Source organism: Phoenix dactylifera, chromosome 2, assembly GCF_051530095.1.
Source record: "Phoenix dactylifera cultivar Ajwa chromosome 2, Ajwa_hap1_PhDact_Kaust_v1.1, whole genome shotgun sequence".
Taxonomy (NCBI): domain Eukaryota; kingdom Viridiplantae; phylum Streptophyta; class Magnoliopsida; order Arecales; family Arecaceae; genus Phoenix; species Phoenix dactylifera.
The window spans coordinates 54,791,503-54,811,402 of record NC_143191.1 but is presented as its reverse complement, the minus strand read 5'-3'; the positions used below and the strand labels follow the sequence as shown (position 1 = coordinate 54,811,402).

Genomic DNA, 19,900 nt, shown 5'->3' with positions numbered 1-19,900 from the left:
TGCCCCATAATTGTCACTGTGGGACCCTAGCCTGGTGCTCCTTGGGAGGGAACTGGATGGCTGTTATCAGTGCTCACTTGGATCGGATTTTTTTCGGTGATTGCAAGATGCAAAGGATTACATTGACCTGCATTGTCCATGGTTTTTGCTGGTTTTCGATTCATTTTTGGGTGGCTAGTACAGGTCTTGACCTGATCATGGCCATGCTAATTGTTTAGCTGCTTTGCTTACCATTTAAATAATATTTCCTCCACTATCTTATGCAGAAAAGACTAAGAAATATATGTTATTATTCTTTATGTTGCATGTAACAGTGAGAGAAGCACTGAGGACTTCCAAAAGGCCATCTCATCATTGAAGGAACTCAACCAAACTTTACACTCTATCAGTTATTTCTGGTCGTTTATTGGCGTGTTTATATATTGTCATGTGATTGTCGCAACGAGTGGCTGCTATTGGAAGTTTTCCCATAATTAGATGCTTTACTTTCCTTTGAAGGTAGCTGCAGATTATGACCTGCTTGTGATGTATCATTTGTTTACTCGGCTTTCTGTTGTGCGTAAGAGGGAGACAGGTTGGGCAAGAAACTTCCCTGTTCTTCCACTTTTTTGGATTAGCAGCTCAGCACTAACACAGCCTCTCTATTTTAATCCCAGCAAACAGAGTCTTGCTAATATGAGCACGTCTTTTAAAAATTCTATCGTTTTCATTGAGGGCTACTTTGTTTGGATGGAACAAGAAAGTATACGTGGTGAGGTGCACTATGGTATAAACAGAGGTCACATGCAATCATCATATAGCCTGCCCTAAAAGTTGTAGGTGTGTGATTTTTGAAACATTGAACACTTTTCGACCGTACATTATAATGGCTGGTTTTGTTAATTTTATATTGCTGCATTATCACCACATTCTCATCCATATGATGGTGATTTCTGTGGTGGGCTCATATAACATTCTGCAACTCAAACTAAGTCCCAGTTCCTGATTCTTCTTTGTACTTGTATCCACAATATCTGAACCAATTTAGTGTTTGTTTATCTTTGCTCTGTGAGACATCATGTCCTGATATAAATGTTGCAGATTCAAGAGGGGCGAACTACTACAACAAATTGTCCTATGATTCGAGGTAGTCGTTAAGAACTTCTATTGTTACGTATGCCAGGCTATGGAGACGGTTGTAGTTCAAAGTTTTGTGACTGCATCTTTTTTTTAGTAGATGGTGGTTTCAAAAAAAATTCAATATCAAGAAAACTAGGCAAGTTGCTTTTTCGGACACCATAGTCTTTTTTGTGGCCCTTTATTTAGTATAAATTTATACAAGCTCGAAGAAGGGTTGAGGAAAATTCATAAGCTAAATTATCCCTTTATTTAGTATAAATTTATTATTTAACCAAATATTGATTCTTTTTTGTGCATACCAGGTAACAATATGCCCTGAGGGAGACGATTTAGAGATGTGGAGTTCCAGCATTCTCAGGTGGGATCTACTTCTGAGCAGTCCCTGCAGTCCCAGCAGCCATGTGAGCACCAGCAGCATGAGTCAGGATCTCAGCACGAGCCTCCTGCTGATTGTCCGGAGGATGAGCTCCGGATCCAGGATAATTCGATTTAAAGTTCATATTTTATGTTCATATTTGTCTTCAACTTTTTAAGACTTTTTAATTTTAATAGATGGATAAGGGACGGTGAGGACGAGACGGGGACCCACTCAAGCAAAGGATGTGTGGAAGCTTCCTTCGGGTGAGAAGATCATCATCCGATGCAACGAATTGGGGCAGCCCATCAATAGAGCTGGAAGTCTTCTATCAAGTTTTTTAGGATCGGTTGCACGCAAGGGTCAGCTGTGTCCGCTCAACTATACGAAGTGGAATGACATGCTACCTTCGTATAAGATTGAGCTTCTTAGACTTATACAGGTAATGAATTGAATTTGTTCTTTTTAATTTGACCCCTCCTGTGTGTTAATTTGCTTACTACCATAATATTACTTTTGAGGTTCTATATTATTATAACATTCTGTATCTTGTTGTAGGGTAAGTTTGTACTCCCTCCAGAGAGCCATGATTTGGTGCTAAAGTCCCTCAACCGCAAATGGAAAGAATATAAAGCAAAATTGAAGACGGACTTCAAGCACGAGGGTATGACAGAGGAGGAGGTTGCTCGTGTGACTCCTCCTGATGTATACCCTCAGCAGTGGAGGGAGCTTGTTCACTACTGGTTTTCTGAAAAAGGACAGGTCACGTATATTGTTTCAATATTTTATATTATATTTATTATTAATATAGATTGCAAATATATACATTGAATCATATTATACTGTGTGCTTTTATTTTGGCAGACATATTCTAATATTGGCAGAGCTGCACGAGCATCTCAAGCAGTTCCTCATACTTCAGGCTCGAAGAGTTATGCGAGACGTAGAAATGAATTCGTAAGTTCTTTTGAAACTATTTGAAATTTTACTAACATATAGCACGTATCATAATATATAGTTTGCCAATATACTTTCCGTATGTGTAGATAGTAGAGCATGGAAGGGAGCCTGGTGAGGTAGAGTTTTATAAGATGACCCACACTCACCGAGATGACAGCTTTGTCCGGGACGAGTCGAGAGATATAGTTGTATGTATTCATTTTTTATTTGTTCAGAAAATTTCTTATTAATTTTACTTCTTTTAAAATATTAATGTGACTGTTTTTTTTTCTTGAGAGAGATATAGGAAAGAGCTACAACTCTTATTTCAGAGCGCGTCGGGGAGTCATCATCATCCGACGCGGCCAGTCGCGTCGAGGCTCAGGTCTATGCTGAATTGATGGGCCCAGAACGTTATGGTCGCGTGAGGGGTTACGGTGTCGGAGTTACCCCCACTCAGCTGTCTGCAGTAAGCCGATATACCCAAGATGCCAGACAAGGTACTAGCACTGCAGAGGTTTGTAGTTTGAAGACAGAGATGGCACAGATAAAGCAGTTGATGACCCAAGGATTGATTTTGATGATCACAAAACCTTGAAGTATAATTACTAATGTTTGTGTTGCAAGAAGAAAGATATTTATTTTGCTAGAAACATAACAAGTTGGAAGAACACAAGAAGGCCTCCAAAGCTCTCAAGAAAAGTTGGAAGAAAGCTACAATTTATTGGCCCAAGTCTCAAGTTCAAAGGATTCAATTTAGAAGAGCAAGTTTTAAGAAAAATTCAAAGGAAAGGCACTCGAGTCGACTCCTACAGTTCCGAGTTGACTCCAAGGAGCAACAGACAGCCGGGCAGAAAGATTCATCTCAGAACCTGTCAACGAGTCGACTCCTGAAGAGCGCGAGTCGACTCCGATGCTTGTCGAGTCGACTCCAGGGTAGTACGAGTCGCCTCCAGGGAGTCACAGACAGAAAGACAGAGAAGTTATTTTGGACCCTGAGAGCCGAGTCGACTCCAGTAGAACGCGAGTTGACTCCGATGGTTGGCAAGTCGGCTCCAAAGAAAGTGAGAGTCGACTCTCAGAGGAACACAAGGAAAAAGTCAGAGAACGTTTTTCGGACTCTGAAATTCGAGTCGACTCCTGCAATACGCGAGTTGACTCCTAGACACCGCGACCCCAAAGAAGACAGAAGACCAATCTGCTGTGTCTGAGAGCCGAGTCGACTCCCGCAAAATCCGAGTCGACTCCGAGGCAGCGCAACCCCAAAGACAGAAGACGGTATTTTCGTCTCTGAGAGGCGAGTCGACTCCAAGACAGTTCGAGTCGACTCCAAGGCAGCGCGACCCCAAAATATAGAGGATCAGTTTTCGGGCTCTGAGAGCCGAGTCGACTCCAAGAGAATCCGAGTCGACTCGAGGAAGAAAATCAGAAAATATGTCCTCTGGATTCCTGAGAATGAGCCGACCCCTAAGTGCCCGAGTCGTCTCCAGCTATTAGCGAGTCGACTCCAGTTTGGTCCGAGTCGACTCTAGGACAAAGCAAGCACATTAATTCAAATTTGGAACAGTGGCCGAGTCGTCTCCAGTAAAACACGAGTCGACTCCTGCAACAGGCGAGTCGACTCCTGATCGCGCGAGTCGACTCCGATCCCAACAGTAATATTGTCAGGAAGTGCAGACTGTGTCCAACGGCTCTATTTTTGTCTCTAACGGCTAGATTCTTGTTTCCACGCCATCTAAAGCTATAAAAACAAGAGGAGAGCTAGGGGAGAAGGTATGGAAGTGGGAAAGAATATTTAGAGAAGAGATCTCAAAGAGATTACAAGGGAAATCTCCCATAAGCACAAAAGGGCCATCCAAAGTGAAATAGAGAGAAGAAGAGCATCCAAGTGAATCCCAAAGCTTCCTCTCCATCCGTGTGCTGCCTCAATCATCCTCTACCTCGTGCTAAATCAGAAGAGGGTCAAGTAAAGAAGAAGCCGAGTTCCTTCATCTTCAAAATTCGTTTGAGAGCTTCTCTTTACACTATTTTGTTTATATTGTTATATTTGCTTGTTTAAGAAGCTTTGATTTGTTTTAAACTTTGTTTTTAATATCTTGTAACTTGATTCAATCAAGCGATTGAATCAAGGGGTTAAAGTTTGTTGGTGAGCCAAAGGAAAAACCAACGGTGAGAGGTTTGTTGGTGAGCCTAGGTTGAAACCAACGGTGTAAGGGTTTGATTGTGATCCCGGAAAAACAATCGGGGTGGTTCTAGTCGGTGAGCCTGGAAAAACCGACCGAGTTCGTTGTGCGCTCGTAAAACAACAAGTTGGGTTGTGAGCTTGTAAAACAACCGGCTGTAATCTGTAGGATTATAGTGAAATTCCCAAGAGGTCTTGGGGAGTGGATGTAGGTGCTGGGATGCACCGAACCACTATATGTTTGTTGTGTTTGTAATGCCTCTTGTCATTGTCTAACTAACACACTTACTTACTTAGATAGATTGCTTGCTTAACTGTTATCCGCGCATCCTTTAGTTGCAAGCATATTCAATCAAGTCACATTCTATACATCAAACTGTTGCTAAGTTTGACTTTCACTGTGCATCCATACAACTTAGCATAATTAATCAAAAACTTTCAGAAGTAGGTTAAAAGTTTTAAAAGACCCAATTCACCCCCCCTCTTGGGTTGTATCTACTGGGCAACAAGTGGTATCAGAGCAGGTGCTCAAATATTATTTGTAGTCTTAACCGACTAGAGCCAAAGATCATGACAACCCCACATAACGTATTACTTGCTGAGGGACTTTCCACAAACAGACCTCCACTGTTTGATGGATCTAACTATATTCAATGGAAAGCTAGAATGAAAATCTTTACTCAATCACAAAACTATGAGTTATGGAATGTCATAACAAATGGCCTACACACACCCACGAAATTAATTGAAAGTATGTTCGATAAAAATTTGGCTGAACTAAATGCTAAGGCTATGAACCTTCTCTACTGTGCATTTAATAAAAATATTTTCAACCAAATTTGTATATGTTCATCTGCCAAACAAATATGGGATACTCTTGAAGCAACTTATGATATTTCCGAAGAACCCCATGTTAGTTTACTTGAGGATAATTGCAAGACTAACATTGAGCATGCAGAAAACACTCTAAATCAGGAAGAAAGATTCAAAAGCTTCCTAAAGACAAAGAAGAAGAGGAAGCTAGAAGAAAGGAAGAAAGAGATAAAAAGGAAGAAAGCCTTGACCAAGAAAGAGTCAAGCAAGAAATTAAAAGTTAGGAGCAACAATGATGATATTAGCTCCAAGGAACTACAAGAGGTAACTAACTCGTGCTTTATGGCACAAGAAGACAAGGTAAAAACTGAATCTTCTCTTACATCAAATGTTTTTCAAGAAGAATTCTCTAATGATGAATTATTAAATGCTTTTCATGATTTGTATGGTGAATGTAGAAAATTAGCTGTGAAGAATAAAAATCTTAAGAAACTAAATTTGAAAATTTCAAAAGAAAAAAATTCTAATGATGAAATACAAGATAAACTAAATTCTGAAAATGAAATCTTAAGGTCAAATTCAGAACAATTGATTCAGAAAAATCAGAATTTAATTAAAAAAATCAAAACTTAAGTAAAGAATAGAGTTGGGCAACGGGCCGTGCCGGGCCGGCCCGGCCCAGGCCCCCCGGGCCCAAATTCTAAGCGGGCCGTGCCTGGCACGGCCCGTGAGGCACGGAAGGCCAGCCCGGCCCGGCCCCCGGCCCCTCTATTGGTGGGCCGGGCCGGGCACGGCACGGCACGGGCCGTGCCAGGCACGGCCCGTAACGGGCGCAAACGGGCCGTGCCAGGCACGGCCCGCAACGTCTCTAAATGGGCCGTGCCTGGCACGGCCCGTAACGGCTCCAGACGGGCCGTGCCTGGCACGGCTCGTAATGGGCGCAAACGGGCCGTGCCAGGCACGACCCGCAACGTCTCTAAACGGGCCGTGCCTGGCACGGCCCGTAACGGCTCCAGACGGGCCGTGCCTGGCACGGCCCGTCTGGAGAGGGGGAGGGAAAATAGCCGTTTCCAACGGCTATTTTCGGGAAAAAGTCGATTTTACCCCTCCCAACAGTCCAATAACGGCTGAATGGAGGGGTATTTTGGAAAAAAAAAATTTTGGGCTTCTATAAATAGCCTATTCCTCCCTCATTCTCACCACACCAAACCTCTCATTCTCTCCTTCTCTACTGCTATTATTTCTCTCCTCTAAAGTGCTCTTCTAGCAATTTAATTTTTAGTTTGTTCAAGTGCTACACAAGAGGAGGTTCCTGTTGAGAAGAGAAGGTCGCTTCTGTTGAGAGCACAAGAGGAAGCTCGGAATCTCGGCTCTGCCTCTGCCCTCCGACCCTCTACTCAATTCCTCCTTGCGGTTAGTTTTTATTTTTTGAATTAATCATAGATATGTCATCTTTTGAGGAAAGTCAGTTTGGCATTTCTGTTTCTGAGGGAGAAGAAACTAATCCCCAACCCCCTGTTCCTAGTTCCTCTAGAACTGGTGAACCGAGTGAAGGTCAAACCTCTTCTCGTAAGAGGACTAGTACTGTATGGAATGAATTTGATAGAGTTATGGTTGAGGGAGTCTGGAAAGCTAAATGTAAAAAATGTGCCAAACTTTATAGTTGTAGTAGTAGTGGGGGAACAGGGCATTTAAAAAGACATCAAGAGAGTCATAGGATGCATGATTCTCATGCTCAAACTCAAAGTAGCCTTAATATACAAGGGGGATTACTTGTAGGTAATTTTGCATATAATCATGAAAATCAAAGAAAAGCACTTGTAAAATGGATAGTTAAGGATGAATTACCTTTTAGTTTATGTGAATCTTTTAATTTTGAAGAATATGTTCAATTAAACCTACAACCTGCTTACAAAAGAACTAGAAGGCGTACATTTAGAAGAGTAGCTATGACCAATTTTTTAGCAATGAAACAAAATTTAATTGAAACACTTTCTGCTTTAAATGTAAAAATTTCATTAACTTCTGATATTTGGTCAGCATCTGTAGGTAGTAATTGTTTTATTGCCATTACTGCTCATTATATTGATAATGATTGGCAATTAAATAAACGTATTCTTGCTTTTCGTGCTTTTGATTTTCCACATTCTGGGCAACAAATTTCAAATATAATTTATCAAACTGCATGTTCATATAATATTAATGATAAAATTATGTCTATTACTTTTGATAATGCATCTAATAATAATTCTGCTGTTGTATTATTAAAAGGCTCATTGCATCCCATATTAGATGGAAATTTACTGCATATTAGATGTGCATGTCATATCTTAAATCTTTCTATTCAAGCTGGCATGGGCATGATTCAAGATGTGATTTCAAAAATTAGAAATGCAGTTTCTTTTATTCATGCTTCTAGATCAAGACTTCAAGAATTAAGGAATTATGCATAAATCATGGTAAACATTTTAAAAAATTTAAACTTGATGTAATTACTCGTTGGAACTCCACATATAGCATGATACATGATGCATACCCATATAAAAATTTATTAAGTGCATATATTAATGATCGTGGATTAGGATTTACATTGACTGAAACTGATTGGAATAAAGGAAAAATTTTGAAAGATTTTTTGCTTAGTTTTTATAATGCTACCAATGTTCTTTCTGGTATTTATTACCCTACTTCATGTTCATTTTTACAACAAGCATATATAATTAGTCAAAAATTTGCAGAACATAGATATGATGATGTTTTAATGCCTATTATTCACCTAATGGAATCTAAATGGAATGAGTATTGGGACAGGATATGTCCTATGCATAACTTAGCTGCTGTATTTGATCCTAGAGTTAAATTAAATGGCGTGCTAATTTTACTTGATGCATACGCTGAAAATATGAATCAAGATGCTGAATCTGCTAAAGATGAGGTAAGACAACTTCTTTATGATATTTATGCTATATATGATGAAAAAATTCATGGATCTAGAACACAAATACAAACCTCTATTCCTCCTTCTAGTAGTTCTCGTTCGTCATCTATTTTTTCATTCATTGCACAGAGAAGACACACACATGCTTCAAGTTCCTCTTCATCTTCTTCATCTTTAAGTAGTGAACTAGAATTTTATTTACGAAATGATCTTCAGTCTGCATATGATGAAAATCAAATAGAGAATCTAGATGTATTATCTTGGTGGAAGAGTGTTAGAAATCAATATCCTGTTATGTCTGCAATTGCACGCGATATTTTAGCTGTGCCGATGTCCACGGTAGCATCGGAATCCGCTTTTAGTGCAGGTCGGCGTGTTCTTGACGAAAAGAGAAGTAGGATGACGGGCGAAACGGTGGAGATGCTTCTCTGCTTCAAGGATTGGCTGGATGCTGAGGCAAGACTTCAAGATAAAGGTGGACATAATACAACATCCTCTGATGATGATGATACAAACACTACTGAAGACTGAAGACTGAAGACTGAAGAGTGAATACTGATTCACTGAATCACTGATGATTAGTAAGATTTCTTAATTTTTTATAATTGTACATTTTTATTGTATTCTGGAGGTCAGACCAAGGTCCAAACCTTGGCCCTTTCTTAGTTTCTTATTGTATTCTAGAATCTAGAGGTCAGACCAAGGTCCAAACCTCCCTTCATGTACCATTTTGATTTAAATTAATAAACTGGTAGGGGTCTATGCCAAACCCCCCACCATTAAGGTGGCTTTATATTCATAAATCAAGATTTCTTAGTGTTCAATATTTATTAATTTATTAAAAAAATTTTATCGGGCCGAGCCGGGCCCAGGCCCGGACCGTGCCAGGCTCGCATGCCAGCCCGGCCCAGGCCCTTATGGGCCGTGCCGTGCTGGCCCGCGGGCCGTGCCGTGCTTGGCCCGCGGGCCTAGACCGGGCCGTGCCGGCCCAGGCCCGAAACGGGCCGTGCCTGGCACGGCCCGCTGGCCAGGAACCTCTAGCCCAGCACGGCCCTATCAAAGGGGCCGTGCCAGGCACGGCCCGGCACTGTAGCTGGCGGGCCATGCCAGGCACGGCCCGCTTCGTGCCGTGCCGTGCCGGGCCGTGGGCGGCCCGGCCCAGTGCCCATCTCTAGTAAAAAAATCAATCAATTAAGATCTTTTATTAACAAATTCACTGTAAGTTCAGAAAGATTAAAAATGATGTTTGAAAGCCAACATGCTGATTTTGATAAATCAAAATTTAGCTTGACTCCTTCACTTAGTCATAAATCTCTAGGGAAAAAGGTTATCAATTCACCAAGCAAACCATTAAATAAGATAACTTATTTCAAAAATGAAAAGAATGGGCATAACAACTTTACCTATCGTTCTAACACAATTAAATCAAATGGTAAAGTTATTACTATCAAACAGATTTGGATTCCAAAAGGAACCATATGTCCTAACTCTCAAGGACCCAAGCAAGCTTGGGTACCCAAAATGAAAATATGAGGATGTAGACATAGATGTGCCAAGATACCCATGAAACAAATAGATTCATACAAATGGGTGTTCTAGACACATTGAAACTTAAAATATACTTATGAAAAGTAATTTTAAATAATAATAATAATGAAATCAGTAATCCTTGCATCTCATCATTATTTTTGTTTTAGTATTTGATTAAAGTATGAATTGCATGTGTTGATCAATTTTGTGATATAGAAAATACTTTTGGAAATATAATCAAATCACTTCATTTTATAGGATACTTTACTCACCATTGGATAAAGTTGCTAAATGATTAATCATTATTAAGATTAATTCTATGAATTCTCTATATGCTTGATTGAGAGTTTTTATCCATGGCATTATTGTTTATTGATCATAGATATGATAATGTGTACTTGGTATGCTTTTGAATATATGCACTATGAATACCAAGATTAAAGAAACCATCCTTGGCACATAGAATCAACTCATGCTAGTATGTACTTAATCTCAAAAGACCTTGCCATAGGCTTACTTAGATTATCTACTTAAAGGTCAAAGTTTTGCTATGCATGCTAACTAAGGAAACAAACAAAAATCATTTCTAAATCTAAAGATGTTGTTTCCACCTCTAAGTTTTCTAAAGCTTACATTGGATTTGTTCTTGGAAAATAAACTTGAAATATTTTCTGTATTTGCTGAATCGTGTGAAAGTGCTTCAAATGATAAAGGTTTCCAAACTATGAATCATAGCACAGTGTTGAAAACCAAAATCCTGATAAAGGTTATACAGAAAATAATATTAAACTCGATTATTTCAGCTCCAAGGACATCATAAGTAAAATAGGGGTAATAGAATTCTTGAAGAAATGAAAAAGACAATTGTGTATGATAGTCATCTACTTAAATGATTTTTTTTAAAAAAAAAAAACTATCATCACTGCTTGTCATACATACGATTTCTATTAGATCCAGTTTTGATGAAAACTCCTTATGATCTTCTGAAAAATGGAAAATGAACCATTGCATATCTTTCATATTTTTCAGTCGTACATACTATACTTGATATGCTCTTATGAAAATAATGCCAAATCTGATAAAGATACTTCTATCCTTGGATATCATTCATCAAGCAATGCATATAGAACATTCATGAAAAATTCTAGTTGTAGAGGTATCAATTCATTTTATTCTTTATGAGACTAATGATTTATTATCAAAATACTAAAAACAAATTATATATGTATATGGTTAATCTTTTACGTATAACAATCTGAAAAACTTGTTAATAATTAGAACCAAAATTGGATTTTTCAGATATGCACTTAATGAAGAAAAATTGATAACTACCAAAAGACTAAATCAAGAAAAGATGAAATAGATCTTGATAAGATTTTTGCATGATTAGAAGTAAAGATCACCATTATCATTTGTTTGCTTCATGAGCTTTATAATCTGTCAAATGAATGTGTAGAATTCACTCCTATGTGGTTATTTCATTAAAAAAGGAGATCTATGTAAAATAACCACCATATTTAAAGATTACACATTACATATATGATAAAGCAATATGTGATTTGGAACAAGCATCAAAAGCATGATATATAAAAGCTTAAGTAACCTTTTTGATAGAAAGTAATAGTGATAAATCTATGCATCAAAAAGAAGAATTTGTGATATCTTATTTGCTCAAAGTATGCATTGATGACATCATTTTTGGTTCTACTAATGAAGAGTTATATGAAGATTTTACTTAGCTCGTGTAAGGAGAGTTTGAAATACGTATGATGAATGAATTAACATCTTCTCTCAAACTCCAAATTAAGACAAACAGGAAAGGGGATCTTCATTGACCAACGTTAGTCCACAAGAAAACTCCTATAGAAGATTGGCATGAAGAAGGTATATCTATGACCCCATCTTGTAGAATTTGAAAAGGATGAGCAAAGTAGATCTATTGTTTAAAGCTGTATTGAAGCATGATAGAATAATTATTTTATCATATAGCTAGTAGACCAATATGTATGCTTATTATGTGCCCTTATGCAAGACTTCAATCCAACTTTAATGAATCATATTTCATTGATAACAAATAAATCATAATCTGAATTTTGATAGAAACAACCGTTTAAAATAAGTTGATTAAAACTTAGCTAACATATCTTATCGATAATTATCTTAAGCAAATAGAATCTAAACTAAATTGATTTTGGAAATAAGAAATTGATTTGACCTTGATAAATCTTTTTATTGCCTCACATGATTGTCCTTGAACTATCTTGGTTAATGAAACTATCTCTTTAATTCAAGTGATATGTGCTTGCTTATATTTAGGCAATCTCTTGAGTAAAGTGACTCAATATTCAACTATTATCTTATCTTAAATTGAGTCATCTAGTTAGAAATATGTTGGATGAATGGGTTGTATCTTAAAGAAACTAAAGACTTTCTTTCAAGAAAGAAAAGGAGTTTGGTAATAATGCAGAATCCTTGAGCAAGAAAATGAGTGAATTCAACTTGAAGGACACCTCCCTATAAGATACAACAAACATTCACATGCAAACAAGAGAGAGGATCTTCTTCAGCCAAAAGTTCACACGTAAGAAATCTAGTAGATATTTGCTGAAGAATGCAGAATGAATTGGTAATTCTAGATACTTCTCTCATAAATTAATTGAGCAAAGTCAATAACTTAAATCCTATTATGGCATGATTAAGGTCTTTAATTATTAATTTTTGATATCATGTCTCTATATATATTGATTGACTTATGCTCTTAGAAATTGTTTCATGGTTTTGTTTGCATGATATACATCTATATGATACATAAGATTATTTCTTTATTCTGCTCTTTCATGTAAATTACTTGGGAATAACAAAAAGAGAAAGAGATAAAGAAAAGAAAGTGGACATTATTCAAGAGATGAAAAATCTAAGCAAGGCAAGTACTCCAATCTTAAGGAAAAGCAAAACAAACATAATATATTCGGCACACTTATGAGACTTGGGTGAGCACTCTTTTGGAAGGGATAAAATCCATAATTAATTACACTTAAACAGGGAGAGTTTGAAGTAAACATTTTAAACTTTCTATATTGCTCATCATAGGGATGGTGCCAACGGGGAGGCTAGTGATAGTACCCGGCACTATTTGACCCAACTATTCGGTGTAGGGCATATTAGGGACGGCACAAGAGGGAGGCTAGTGGTAGTACCTCGTGCCCCTTCCCAACTCCACCGGATAGGGAGCAAATAGAGTATAGAGCATAAGAAAGTAAAAATGAAAGACAAAGTTAATGAAAGTATATAAGAAGAATCAAGTCAAATTTTTAATCATTTGAAAACACACTTTAAGGATGAAATCATTGCAAGATAATATTTAAATAGGGGGAGTTTATTTGAAAAAGAATTGATTTTGATCCTTGACATGCTTGTTCTTAATATTTTAATGCATGACTTAGCACACAGTATACTTTGCATATGGCATGATGGTTTAAATTATGGGTTCTCAATGCTTCATGCTTGGATAATTTGATTGAATGTTTGGAATACTACATAAAATTTTTTTTTGGGTATTATTAAAAAGAAATTTTAGATTTGTCGTTCACAATCATCGTTAAAATCTGAAAGATGAATAAAATTTGTAAAAAGGAGAAGAGAAGGATATCTCTATTTAGGCAAAATGAATTGAGTTTGTTTTATCCTTCAACTTGCTTAAATTTGGTATATAATGTTCTAATTCGTACCAAAACTCAACATAAATACAAATATTCTGAATATGCTCTTATATGTTTGAAATATGTGTTTTCAATCGTAATGATTTAAGATGAGCTATAATGTGGAAGATACATATCTCAAATTATGATTTTGAAAGCCTCTATTGAAAATCCTATGTAATTCAGAATATGATTTTGTATAAAAGCTTAAACTCCATATGATTTCTAAATAAAATCTTAATGTAAGAAAAACAGAATTAATTTTGGTATTGCTCCGATACGCATCCGAAACATATCATTTCTTATCTTTAAAGTGTACTAATATTGGTCCAAATGATGTGTTTTTCGATGATCTTGATTGCAAACAAAAATTTCTAAAATATATGATCTTATTTTGATTTTAAAAAGATTTATTGTGTTTCATGTATACATTGATGAAAAACTATGATTAAGAAATTGAGTTCTATAAATGATCATCTATATGTTTTTTTTTCTCTCCTACATTCTTAAAGACTTCCATCAGAATATATATAGAGTGAATGATCTTAAAGCTAGAAATATTTCAGCTCACTCGAATGATTCTAAAAGAAAGAAAATGTAAATGCCTTTGAAAGAAACTGAGCTTCAAATGAATCATTTTCTGATTAATATTTCTATACATTTTTCTCTAAGATTAGGAGAAAGCGTAACTTGTTCTTAAAGGATTAGAAAGAGTGATTACTATAAATTTTGAATAATTCTAGATCACTCTACATTCTTGATATCATAAAGTTTCAGGTTTATTCACGTTTAACATTAAAATCTGAAATTCAACAAAAGAAAAGAATGATTAAAGAAGTATGCATCTTTTGAGGGGGAGCTTTAGATATCTTATCCTAAAGTTACTTCAATTTGAAGCATACCTTGATTTTTATGGATTGATTTTGATGAATCTCCTTATAATGCAATACTTGCTTTAATTATAAGTTTATGCCTTGAGAAGAGTTCTATAAAGGTTATCTTATCTCATACCTTGAGTCTTATGAAAATAAGCTGAAACTTATGGAAAACATATTTTTGAGATTGACAATTTTATTGAACATTATCTTCAAACTCTAAACTGTTAAATGGAATAATCAATTGAGGGGGAGAAAGAAAATTTCAGAAGGAGAGGTATTATGGAACTTAATCGCAAAAATCTTTATGATACACCTTGAGGATTGTTATTTGGTTAATATTTCTTATGCATACATCATGAACCAAATTGCAAGTCAAACAGTTGATCTTAAGAGCCTCTAACTTAATGAAAAAGGGGGAGAATAACGTGTTGAATTTTCTTGAGTATCTCTTAGAAAATCTATTTTGAAATTCACTAATGAGTCCAAATTGGCTTGCTCTTTAGAACTTAAATTGTGTGCCAATTCATATTTTTTATGTATCAAATTGTGCTTATTTTCTAAAAGAACAAAAGAAAGTCTTTAAAAGAGCTCTGAGATGATATGTCTTTCAAATATATAAGTTTTGATCTTTTACTCTGAAAATCAATTAAATTGCTCTCATGTTGATAAAATACTTAATAGATTGGGCAAAAGGTCTTAAATGAACAAGCTTTCATACTTATTAAAGAGAGGTTAGATTTCCACTCATGTGTTTCCTTGAATATCATTTGTGGTACTTCTTGTATTAACCTAAGGAAGATTCCACCTATACTTGATTAGAAAACTATCTGTGGTATCAAATTAGAAAACTTCTTGAAATCATATTCGATGTGTTCTGCTCTGAAATTATCTTAATTGGCTCTGATCTATGCTTCTTAATCTGATTCTAACATTCAAATCAGAGTACAATAAGGGAAAGAAATATTTGAGTATTCTTATCTTTGTGCTTAATGTTTCACTATCTTTTTGATGTTGTCAAAAAGGGGGAGAAATATCTAAGTATATGCTCAATGCTTTATGTTTTGAATTGAATACAAATCAGCTTAAATTGAAATATGTTGATTGTGTTAAGCTGATTAAATCTAAAGCATTATCATGAAGTATGTTCTTAAATATATATGTTTTTTACTTCATGCAACTTAGCTATGCATTACTTCTAGAACACAATATATCTTATATTGCATATACTCCAAGTTTTGTCATCATCAAAAAGGGGGAGACTGATGACCCAAGGATTGATTTTGATGATCACAAAACCTTGAAGTATAATTACTAATGTTTGTGTTGCAAGAAGAAAGATATTTATTTTGCTAGAAACATAACAAGTTGGAAGAACACAAGAAGGCCTCCAAAGCTCTCAAGAAAAGTTGGAAGAAAGCTACAATTTATTGGCCCAAGTCTCAAGTTCAAAGGATTCAATTTAGAAGAGCAAGTTTTAAGAAAAATTCAAAGGAAAGGCACTCGAGTCGACTCCTACAGTTCCGAGTCGACTCCAAGGAGCAACAGACAGCCGGACAGAAAGATTCATCTCAGAACCTGTCAACGAGTCGACTCCTGAAGAGCGCGAGTCGACTCCGATGCTTGTCGAGTCGACTCCAGGGTAGTACGAGTCGCCTCCAGGGAGTCACAGACAGAAAGACAGAGAAGTTATTTTGGACCCTGAGAGCCGAGTCGACTCCAGTGGAACGCGAGTCGACTCCGATGGTTGGCAAGTCGACTCCAAAGAAAGTGAGAGTCGACTCTCAGAGGAACACAAGGAAAAAGTCGGAGAACGTTTTTCGGACTCTGAGATTCGAGTCGACTCCCGCAATACGCGAGTCGACTCCTAGACACCGCGACCCCAAAGAAGACAGAAGACCAATCTGCTGTGTCTGAGAGCCGAGTCGACTCCCGCAAAATCCGAGTCGACTCCGAGGCAGCGCAACCCCAAAGACAGAAGACGGTATTTTCGTCTCTGAGAGGCGAGTCGACTCCAAGACAGTTCGAGTCGACTCCAAGGCAGCGCGACCCCAAAATACAGAGGATCAGTTTTCGGGCTCTGAGAGCCGAGTCGACTCCAAGAGAATCCGAGTCGACTCGAGGAAGAAAATCAGAAAATATGTCCTCTGGATTCCTGAGAATGAGCCGACCCCTAAGTGCCCGAGTCGTCTCCAGCTATTGGCGAGTCGACTCCAGTTTGGTCCGAGTCGACTCTAGGACAAAGCAAGCACATTAATTCAAATTTGGAACAGTGGCCGAGTCGTCTCCAGTAAAACACGAGTCGACTCCTGCAACAGGCGAGTCGACTCCTGATCGCGCGAGTCGACTCCGATCCCAACGGTAATATTGTCAGGAAGTGCAGACTGTGTCCAACGGCTTTATTTTTGTCTCTAACGGCTAGATTCTTGTTTCCACGCCATCTAAAGCTATAAAAACAAGAGGAGAGCTAGGAAAGAAGGTATGGAAGTGGGAAAGAACATTTAGAGAAGAGATCTCAAAGAGATTACAAGGAAAATCTCCCATAAGCACAAAAGGGCCATCCAAAGTGAAATAGAGAGAAGAAGAGCATCCAAGTGAATCCCAAAGCTTCCTCTCCATCCGTGTGCTGCCTCAATCATCCTCTACCTCGTGCCAAATCAGAAGAGGGTCAAGTAAAGAAGAAGCCGAGTTCCTTCATCTTCAAAATTCGTTTGAGAGCTTCTCTTTACACTGTTTTGTTTATATTGTTATATTTGCTTGTTTAAGAAGCTTTGATTTGTTTTAAACTTTGTTTTTAATATCTTGTAACTTGATTCAATCAAGGGATTGAATCAAGGGGTTAAGGTTTGTTGGTGAGCCAAAGGAAAAACCAACGGTGAGAGGTTTGTTGATGAGCCTAGGTTGAAACCAACGGTGTAAGGGTTTGATTGTGATCCCGGAAAAACAATCGGGGTGGTTCTAGTCGGTGAGCCTGGGAAAACCGACCGAGTTCGTTGTGCGCTCGTAAAACAACAAGTTGGGTTGTGAGCTTGTAAAACAACCGGCTGTAATCTGTAGGATTATAGTGAAATTTCCAAGAGGTCTTGGGGAGTGGATGTAGGTGCTGGGATGCACCGAACCACTATATGTTTGTTGTGTTTGTAATGCCTCTTGTCATTGTCTAACTAACACACTTACTTACTTAGATAGATTGCTTGCTTAACTATTATCCGCGCATCCTTTAGTTGCAAGCATATTCAATCAAGTCACATTCTATACATCAAACTGTTGCTAAGTTTGACTTTCACTGTGCATCCATACAACTTAGCATAATTAATCAAAAACTTTCAGAAGTAGGTTAAAAGTTTTAAAAGACCCAATTCACCCCCCCTCTTGGGTTGTATCTACTGGGCAACAGCAGTCATATGAGACAAGGATAGAGGAGATGAGGCAGAGTCATATGACTGATATGGCGGAGTTGAAGCAAAGCCAAGAGTTGAAGATACAATCTTTGCAGGACCAGCTTAACCATATTTCATCCTTTTTGCAGAGATTTGCTCCTCCGGTACATAACTAAATCTATTTGAATATTTTATGTAATTATAATGTATTCTTGTATGAGCGTGATGACTTTCGTATTTTTAGTTTCTAAAATATTTTTTTTTCTTGTAGGTTGATGATACTTCATCTACTCGTAGAGATGATGATGCCGACCTTTGATACATATTGTAGATTGTGTACTTAGGAATTTGACTTGTATGTTTTTAGAATGTTTTTGAAGTACAATGTAATCAAATATGATAATATGAATGTAATCAAATTAAGTTCTTGTTTGTGACTCGTATTTTGTTATATATGTGATTCAGTGTATTTGTTTTGTTAGAATTTGTTTTGTTAGAATTTAATGTACACAGAGTATTTAAAAATTACTTTTACAAAAAAAAAATTTTAAAAAAAATTTAATGCCGACGCTTATAAGCGTCGGAAAAAGCAACTGGAACGTAAACTGGCATGCCTTTAACGACGCTTTTAAGCGTCGGCCTAACACCATAGTAGCCAAACTTCTCGCCGACGCTTTTAAGCGTCGGAGTATTATAAAAGGAACGACGCTTAAAAGCGTCAACATAGACCGACGATGCTTTTTGGACGCGTCGGGTTAAACCCGATCCACGCCCACCTGCCCGACGTCTGACCCACGCTTTATGAAGCGTGGGCTGGGAATTCGCCGACGCTTATAAGCGTCGGTAGTGGCAAAAAAAACCGGCGGGAGTTATTCCTTCTTTTGTAGTGTGTTCATCCCAAGACCACCATTAGGTATATACGAACAATTAATGCTCCATAATTTCATGGCAGTGACTTGCATCTTGGAGCTTCTCTCTTAATTTCATGGGCATGACTTGCATCTTGGAGCTCCTAAATGGCTGCATTTAATCCTGCTTCTTATTGTCCTTATGCTTGTTACTGGTGGGTTTTTCTGGTTGGTGCATTGTTCATCCTCGTCCCAAAGATAAGAAAAAAAAAAGGAGAAAATTCATGAGTTAACACATGCTTGTGTTGCGATATTTTCCCTATCATTCATGCAATAATTTTCCCCACATGTAGTTGGCAAATAGAATACAAAATTGATTATTGTTTTGTATTTACTAATTTTACATGGAATGCAATTGTCTCTTCCTTATGCTACAATTTTGCCTACGATTACCCTATTCATAATTGTTGGGGTTCAAATTTGGCCCGAGGATGACCACGCCGGAGGAGTCGGAAGAGCTGCCGATCGAGACGGAAAAAGAACGCCACCTCCTGTGCACCGGTATACCTGTACAAAGCCTCACCAGTGTTTCCGGTGAGGGCCCTCCGATGCTTAAGTTAACATGGAGTATTTGTTGGCTAAAAAGGTCCTTAGGCATTACCTAATGGGGCTATTTATAGTCCTCGCAGAGGTACTCAGGTAGTGGAGGTATGGTCTGTCCTCATCATGAGAGGAGATGGCGTTGACCAGGTGGCACGCGGCCACGACTTGCTTGAGGCATATGGCTTGAATTGTCCCTGCGTGCAGTATGGCGCTGGCGTATGCCGCAGGGTATGGCCCTTGTCAGCAGGCATGGCTGGGGCAGCAAGGCGTAATCCTTTGTCGACGTATCTTGGCATGGCCATCAAGCGAAACATGGTGCGGTGAGGTTGCACAGGGCATAGCTGCGATGCATACTAGGCGAGTTTAGCTCAGCCATTGGCGGGGATCGAGGTCAGCTCAGCCTTCGACGGGAGCCGAGGTCAGCCTTGCCCGCTTGGCAGGGCGCTGAGGTAGGGCCAGCTTAGGGCCATGACATATCTTCGGTGAGATCAGCTTGGTGGGTTCTAAGATCGGCCTAGCCTTCTTGACTTTGAAGTCTACTTAGTAGAGTGCCCTAAGCTGAAGTCGGGGCAACATTGCTTGCGGCCGACAGGGCCTCTTCGGCTCTTGGTCGGCATTGA

The 19,900-nt window shown here is 38.1% G+C and overlaps 1 protein-coding gene across 1 annotated transcript; it reads left to right on the top strand.

Annotated features, from left to right (window-relative positions):
- Positions 1-1,874: 1,874 nt before the first annotated feature.
- LOC149768415 (uncharacterized) lies at positions 1,875-19,604 on the top strand. The gene is made up of 6 exons (XM_089928470.1): positions 1,875-1,916; positions 2,033-2,236; positions 2,339-2,431; positions 2,521-2,622; positions 2,721-2,930; positions 19,485-19,604. The coding sequence occupies exons 1-6, from the start codon at positions 1,875-1,877 to the stop codon at positions 19,602-19,604; spliced, it is 771 nt and encodes a 256-aa protein (XP_089784596.1).
- Positions 19,605-19,900: the final 296 nt, after the last annotated feature.